At 44.0% G+C, this 8,167-nt stretch overlaps 1 protein-coding gene across 1 annotated transcript; it reads left to right on the top strand.

Moving 5' to 3' along the window:
• The first annotated feature begins 2,124 nt into the window (after positions 1 to 2,124).
• LOC115122837 (cyclin-O) lies at positions 2,125 to 5,765 on the top strand. Its single transcript, XM_029652108.2, has 3 exons — positions 2,125 to 2,549; positions 3,620 to 3,805; positions 4,203 to 5,765. The coding sequence occupies exons 1-3, from the start codon at positions 2,172 to 2,174 to the stop codon at positions 5,118 to 5,120; spliced, it is 1,482 nt and encodes a 493-aa protein (XP_029507968.2). The 5' UTR covers positions 2,125 to 2,171; the 3' UTR covers positions 5,121 to 5,765.
• Positions 5,766 to 8,167: the final 2,402 nt, after the last annotated feature.

Below are 8,167 nucleotides of genomic sequence, written 5' to 3'. Positions count from 1 at the left end.
GTAGCACTGGTAAGGTGTTTGGACTGTAAATGAGGCTGAATGAACTGTTTCGCTGCCAGACAAGGATCTGCTGATAGCCAGGTTTAGCAGTGGTAAGGTGTTGGGACTGCTGTTGGGACAGCTTTATGTAGGACCTAACAGTTTGTGGGCACCGTTCGTCACCATTATAGTGCAAATGAATGTATTGTTTAGTGTTGTGTTTTGTAGTGTAGTGGCTTTGTTGGCATGCATCCCACATGTTTTAATTTTGCCACACTAAGATGTACATGCTCTAATCACCACTGATGAACAATATATAATAATAATAATAACAATAATATGTACCAATAATAGAATGGATCAGATATAATGTGAAAACATTTCTCTCCAACCTTTTGCCAAAACGTGTAGAATAGCAGGAAATGTGTAATAAATGTTCTCTCTGCCCAATGCAAAACGTGTAGAATTGTAGCAAAAATTGCTTTAAAATTGCAAAACCTTCTCTTTTTTATAAAATTTACCTTGACCTTCAGTTAAGAATAAATTCTTATTTTCAATGACAGCCTAGGAACAGGAGCAGAACGACAGATTTGTACCTTGTTAGCTCAGGGGATTTGAACTTGCAACCTTGCGGTTACTAGTCCAACACTCTAACCACTAGGCTACCCTGCCGCCCCTACACTCTAACCACTACCCTGCCGCCCCTACACTCTAACCCAGGCTAGGCTACCCTGCCGCCCTACACTACACTCTAACCACCAGGCTACCCTGCCGCCCTACACTCTAACCACTAGGCTACCCTGCCGCCCTACACTCTAACCACTAGGCTACCCTGCCGCCCTACACTCTAACCACTAGGCTACCCTGCCGCCCTACACTCTAACCACAGGCTACCCTGCCGCCCCACACTCTAACCACTAGGCTACCCTGCCGCCCCTACACTCTAACCACTAGGCTACCCTGCCGCCCTCCACTCTAACCACTAGGCTACCCTGCCGCCCCTACACTCTAACCACTAGGCTACCCTGCCCTACACTCTAACCACTAGGCGCCCCCTACACTCTAACCACTAGGCTACCCTGCCCCTACACTCTAACCACCAGGCCCTCCACTCTAACCACTAGGCCTACCCTGCCGCCCCTACACCTACACTCTCTAACCACCAGGCTAGGCTACCCTGCCGCCCCTCCTCCACTCTAACCACTAGGCCCTGCCGCCCTACACTCTAACCACTAGGCTACCCTGCCTCCTGCCGCCCCCTACACTCTAACCACTAGGCTACCCTGCCGCCCTCCACTCTAACCACTAGGCTACCCTGCCGCCCCTACACTCTAACCCTGCCGCCCCCTCCACTAGGCTACCCTGCCACCTCTACACTCTAACCACTAGGCTACCCTGCCTCCTCTACACTCTAACCACTAGGCTACCCTGCCACCCCTACACTCTAACCACTAGGCTACCCTGCCACCTCTACACTCTAACCACTAGGCTACCCTGCAGCCTCTACACTCTAACCACTAGGCTACCCTGCCACCTCTACACTCTAACCACTCTGCCCCATGGAGAGAAAAAAAAGTAAAAAATTGCAGGAAATGAACTCAAAAAGTGTTTTGATCTCCACTGTCAAGAGGGGGGAGGGGCTGCTAAAATGTTTTCCTCTCAATGTGTATGTGTGTGTGTGTGGGGGGGGGCTCTATGAAATGACAAGAAGTGAGAAGAAAATGTCATACAGTTTAGGCCCATATAGTCATTCATGTGTAAATTGAAGTAGGTGCCTTGAAGAAGCCCGAGTAAATCCGTAGCATCAACTATGTTTACGCCACTGAGTCTGAGCCTGACGACCCCTTAGGAGGTCCATTTACCCGGGCCTCGCGCGCCACTCGCACAGCCGCTCAGCCCTCGTGGGGGCAACAAACACACTCAGCATCCGTTCCTATGGCAACCCCCCACAAGGCGCACAAAAGCTCGCAGTTGGAGAGGTGTTTGAGCGCGTGGACACACCGGGAAAACACGTCATTACAGGGAACTCCTCAGCCCACCAATGACAAGTGAACACTGCGATATCAATGCAGTCACCGGAGAGAGGTATCGGATAGATTTCCAAAATAGGTGACATTTTAGCCTAGTTACAGAGCTTGACACAGATGGATAAAATTGTGTCATTTACGCAAACTGGCGAAACCTCGAACAGAATGTGCAAACGGAGGAAAATGAACAACGGTTCTCAATCTCCATCAAGGGAGAATGTATCCCCACACGGAGACCAAAGCGAGGAGACTTCGTGCACCCCTGAGCGGAGACCGCGGGCGGAGAGGGTTAGAAAGCAAAACATCATTTCTAAACTGTCAGACTCTGGTTTCGAAGAGGACTTTCTATCTCCGACCCGGACCCCATCGCCGGTTCGGAGAAATCGGTGTCCGGTAACAGTTGAAGACGCACTGACACCAGGGAATTCCAACAACAGACTGTTGTTTAATTGGTATCAACACTACGGCGAGATTGGTTATCAGATACAGAAACTCAAAGAGCCGCAGTTTCATCCAGTCAACTGTTTGTCTCGACAACCGCAGGTATGGAAGCAACAGGTTCATACTGCAGTTCGTTCCAGATACACAACAATGTACTGCGCAGGTCTTCTCCTGCAGATTCAAGGTAGCATGAAAAATAGAAAAATACTTTATTGTTAATTTTGTGAGAAATTGACATTTGTCTTCGGCTTATCTCAACCCAGGTTTGATAATAGACCCGCCAATATTTAATCAGTTCTTATTTAACCCTATAACCTCAATTTAGGACATGTATTACAGTAGTTTAGTTCTACACTTTAACGGAAAACTGTAATTTGTATGGTCATTTGAGGTTTATCAACAGTAAAAGAAAAAAAAGGGAACATTTTAATGCCATACTGTAAATGATGGTGCATTGTGGGAAAATGTATGTATTTCGAATGGTACTGTAAGTTCACCCCACAGAATACAGTACAGTACCATATATTTGGAGAGCCAAAACCCTTTTGACCACTAGCGGGTGCATGGTATTGTTGTTTCTGGCTCGTTAACATATTTTGAGACCTGCCTTGCAAGAGGCTATATTTGTTGCACACCAGTGAGTGAAAAGGCTGTACCAATTTATCACATATGTGGATATAGTGCCCCATCAATTTGTATAGGGGACAGAATGGAGTGTCAGCTAGTTTTTAAACATTAAATTGTTGAGCATTTTGCTTTGTGCTTTTGGTCTGTTTTGCCCCGTAGTCGTTGTCAGTCTGGAAGTCTCTGTGTTTATGCTGTAATGTGTAAACACCTCGAAGCCAACCTGCTTGCACCAATCTCTTGTAATTACAGTAAAATACTGTAAAATACTAACCCCTCCCCTCAATTAATTTCCTTTATTCTTTCATCCTTTCATTCCGATTACTGTAGTATTTACTATTTTACAGTATGATTACAGTCCATTTTACGGTAACGTACTGTGTGTCGTTACACAGTACTTTATTTGATACCGTATTTAAATATTACAGTAGATGTACTGTAATATTTAAATACAGGATTGTACTTGCCACCAAGTACAATGTAGGTGTGTTTTATCATCTGCCAATTAGTGATTGTCTGACGGAGTTGTGTATGCGTGTGTTTTCCAGGTGACAGCCGAGTCACGGTGTAAGCTCGTCAGCTGGCTCATCCCCGTACACAGATACCTGCGTCTGTCCTTTGAGTGTTACAGCCTGACGGTCAACATCATGGATCGCTTCCTGGTTTCCACCCCTGTGGCTGCTGACTGCTTCCAGCTACTGGGGGTCACCGCCCTGCTGCTCGCCTGTAAACAGGTGATAGATATGTTGACTATTCAGGGAGGGAGTCAGTCAATTTAATGTTGATGCTCTGAGAGTAAGATGAATGAATGTTTTAGGGAATAATACTCTGTTTAATGGAAAGTTTATTTCCAAAAGTGGTATGTAGCCCGTTTTCAGAAATTAGGGTAAATTTGCTTTTATTGTTAAGAAAAAACGAAAAAAACAAAAGGTATCCATAAACAATATTTTCTGGTGAACCAACACAAATGTGAAGATTTGATGGATAGGAAATAAACCCTTTGTGTCATGGTGTGTGTAACTTGTTCTCTCTCTCTCTCTCTCTCTCTCTGTCTCTCTCTGTCTCTCTCTCTGTCTCTCTCTCTGTCTCTCTCTCTCTCTCCTCCTTTTCAATATGTTCTGTTTTATTCAGGTGGAGGTGTTTTCTCCTCGAATCAGCCAGCTCCTGTCTCTGTGTTGTGATGCGTTCTCCAGAGAACAGCTGTGTAACCTGGAATGTCTCATCCTGCTCCGCCTCAACTTCCGCCTGGCTGCACCAACCATAGCCTTCTTCCTGGACTTCTACACCAATCACAGCCTGGCTGGCCGGCATACGGGCGGGGACGGAGTCAGCAACGTTAGCCATAGGCTGCCTGAGGATAAGGATGAGGAAGTGAAGAGGAGAAAGAGGGTCAGCAGATTGGCTCATAGGGTGTGTGAGCTCACTCTGGCCGACTACGCCTTCAATAAGTACACACCTTCCCTGACCGCCCGCTGTGCTCTGGCTCTGGCCAATCAACTGCTGAGAAACAGCCAGGGCCTAGAGGAGCCAGCCAATCAGCTGCTGAGGATCAACCCTGAGGGCCCCGAGGAAGAGCCAATGGACCAATCCCTGACAGCCGAGCTCACATATGGCCACGCCTCCTCGCAAGAGGACCATTCTCTGAGTGATCCTGCCCACTCAGAGAATGACCATTCCCACCCAACCTTATCTGAGACTATTAATCACGCCTGTATTGACAATGACTCCTCTCTTTCAGTTGTTGGTCACCTCCTATCTGTGAATGACTCCACCCAGTCAACGGATGACCCTTCTCCATCTGGGAACACGTCTACCCTGGTTGAGGGAGACCAGACTCATGCTCCTCTGGCCCAGGATTGTAGAGAGGGAGACCAGAGTCATACTCCTCTGACCCAGGAGTGTAGAAAGGGAGACCCGACTCATGCTCCTCTGACCCATGAGTGTAGAGAGGGAGACCAGACTCATGCTCTCTCCCAAGAGTGTTTAGACAACCTAAGATTGTTGGTGTCACTCAACAAGGATACACTGCATGCCATGATAACTCTGTGACAACACGGTGACACTGTTGGCATGTTTCAACCCTATGTTAGTTGAATGCACTGTTGTTGTTGATGTATATGTGACTGAAAACAACCCGTGTACCTCAAGAAATGAAAGACCAAACCTTTGATTTCCAGTCAAAAGTGCTGCTACCCCCTGCACTTGTGGGGTTGGTGGTTGACAATCTAACTGTCACTGAGTTTTTTTTTTTCAATTATTTAATTTCTGGAAATGACAGTTATCAGATTGTGCCTATAAACTGTGAACAATGCCAGTGGACGGCATTGTATTGTCATCAGAGTACTGTTTACTATACTGTACTGTATGTAGAGGATGTTTTGGTCTTTATTTATACTTGTACCATGTTCTGTAACTTATTGAAGTCATTGTACTGTAAGATGCATTGAGTGAGTAACCTACTGTAGCTGTTTCTCCAACTGTCCTGAGATTGTACTGATCCTGGCTGTTCTGTTGGCCAATGTTACACGAGCCTTTATTGGTATGCAATGAACAATGATGTGACATCCCATTTCAAAAAATGTGATTTTTTTTTTTGATTAAAAAAAAAAACGTATTAAATTATTACTTGATAAATGTACTGGATATGTTTTCTGATTTGTTCACTCCGTTTTTGAAAATAAACTGTATAATAAAAACCAAGAGAGGCGTTATTTATCTGTTATATCTGTTGAGAGAGTGGTGTGAGGGGAATCTATCCCAAGAAGATTGTTGGAACAACGGTCATATCAGCTCAGTCGGGAAACTCTGCTGCTACCGCAAGTGATATTTAATAAAGTCTATCATGAGCAAGCCACATTTTTTTTTTTTTACCAGAAATATGACCCACTGGGCACACATTGGTTGAATCAACATGGTATTCCACGTCATTTCAATAGAATTGTCTGCAAATCGAATAGATGATACCAAGGCATGTAGCCTATAGCTTAGCTTTAGCTAATGAATAAATGTTTATTGGTAGGCCTATGTTTTGTCGTCATTTTTTCATGTCAAGTCTAACATTTCACAAAGTTGCACACGGTGTCTGCAGCTGGCTGGCGGGCAACAATGTAATTACTTGTTCAGTAAATAAAGTTGGAAATGTCAAACATTGCAGATTGTGACATTTATATTCGATGCAACCGCATAATCAGCTACCAATTCATTGTTCTTACATATACAACTAGCCTGTACAGCCTAGCTGATACTGCAGGACGGACATGAGCCCTCCTCCCGCAATCTCTCCCAGTTTGGATGGAAAATTGTGCGTAAAACCAGTCTATTCATGTCAAATAATTCAGTCAGTTCATCCTCAAAACACCAGTTTACTAGAGATTGTTTGAGTATACACTGTAGCCTACTATCTACAGCTATATACCGTATTTAGCTGCTATTTCGATGGTATTTATAAACGTTGTATAAACATTACACATCAGACAGCCTAACAATTAGGAAAAATATAAAGTCGGCTTGAGGATAAATTCAGCCATTATTTAGACTAATATCCTACACAAATGGGCTTCAAATGTAACTTAAATTCAATTAAATTCAATCCAACTTGAGATTCCCCAGGTCTCCCGATGTCCTCATTTCTTCTTCTTCTCTCTCTGTATCTGTGTCTCTTTTTTTTCCTGTCTTAGAAAACAGTCTCTCTCTCTCTCTCTCTCTCTGTTTGTGCTTGTCTCGCTCTCTTCTGTTCTACGGTGGCCTATAGCTGCAGTATACGACTGCGTCGCCTTGTATTTTGTTGTGTGCCAATGTTTTCACTGCAGCCTGTAGCTGCCCATAAACTTGAAAGATACCAAGATATACCAGAGATAAACGACTGCTGATATTGCAACCGCACAACTCAAACGCCGACTCACCGGTATCAACGTTTTAGTTGTTGTTGTTCAAGCCCTCAATAACTGTTGTGCGCTAAATATGATAATCGGTTTGCATCTGCCAATTTATTGACTGTCCAGTGTCCAGAAGACTTGTCCCCGGAGCTTCCTATACCGTTAATGTCTTTCCATAAAGTGTTGAGACCGGCAATTAAGGAGAATGAGAGGCTCAATTAAAGACGTTAGGCTACAGAATTGCATTATTTGAAGCACCGCTCTCTTCTGGACAGTTTTTCTGATGTTGCTACGTCAATCAAGCTCTGTTTACCGTCCCTGTAACTGTCTCTTTTGCGGAGAGATTGTTTTCTAAACTAAAACTCATACTATAGAAGCATTAGGCTCTCGATGTGAATTCCGCGTTTGAACACCAGGGTAAACTCCACCCATTGCACCGGCGCCGTCAGAGCCTTGACCACTACATTTATTAACCCATATCCCCTTTACTTTCAATCAGTATTGAAAGGCCAGAGGCGCTTTTTCCAGTCACATTCCTGAAGCCCAAGAATCAAACACGTAGCTTTCTAGTAAATAAGTAAAATAAGTAAATAAAACTTAAAAAGGTTTATGAATGACTTTTTATGACCGTCACTGTCAAAATTATTTATTACATAAAAAATAAAAAATAAACTAGACATCGATGACAGGCCCATGATCCCCCCACAGAGCTCGTTTCGGGCTTGTCCGGTACGCCAGGGAAAGTCGAGACCAAACACAGGGACCTTCAATTTCACGGGTCATGCAGGTTACAGTTGTTGGCGCACTGACACCAGGGAATTCCAACAACAGACTGTTGTTTAATTGGTATCAACACTACGGCGAGATTGGTTATCAGATCTTTTTTATCAAAAGAGTGTTGACTTGTATATAAGATTGTTCGTATTGTTTGTTAAGTTACACTGACATAATTAATCATTCCTTTTCGTATTTTATTTCCGCCTGGCACGTTGATGTTGACTAGGCTACGGCATATCTGAAGATAATAAGCATTTATACCTACAGACTATGCCTATAGTTTTCCTACTAGCCTACATCTTTCAAGATCAGGAATGATTTTTTTGCTCGGGAAAAGGCCGGTTAGTCTAAATCACATTTTTATATAGGGCTACCAAAATAAACTCACGTCTTTGATTTGTTGTACATAATGCGTGGATCATGGCGAACCATCAGCTAAACGTG

The sequence above is a fragment of the Oncorhynchus nerka genome, linkage group LG27 (genome assembly GCF_034236695.1).
Source record: "Oncorhynchus nerka isolate Pitt River linkage group LG27, Oner_Uvic_2.0, whole genome shotgun sequence".
Classification (NCBI taxonomy): Eukaryota; Metazoa; Chordata; class Actinopteri; order Salmoniformes; family Salmonidae; genus Oncorhynchus; species Oncorhynchus nerka.
This window is presented reverse-complemented; position numbering and strand designations above follow the sequence as displayed.

What these genes read in the sequence shown, in the direction of transcription:
- LOC115122837 (XM_029652108.2), top strand. Translation starts at nt 2,172, where the DNA reads ATGTGCAAACGGAGGAAAATGAACAACGGTTCTCAATCTCCATCAAGG. An exon ending in GTTTGTCTCGACAACCGCAG is followed by an intron (nt 2,550 to 3,619) that starts GTATGGAAGCAA and finishes TGTGTTTTCCAG; the next exon opens with GTGACAGCCGAGTCACGGTG. An exon ending in TGCTGCTCGCCTGTAAACAG is followed by an intron (nt 3,806 to 4,202) that starts GTGATAGATATG and finishes TGTTTTATTCAG; the next exon opens with GTGGAGGTGTTTTCTCCTCG.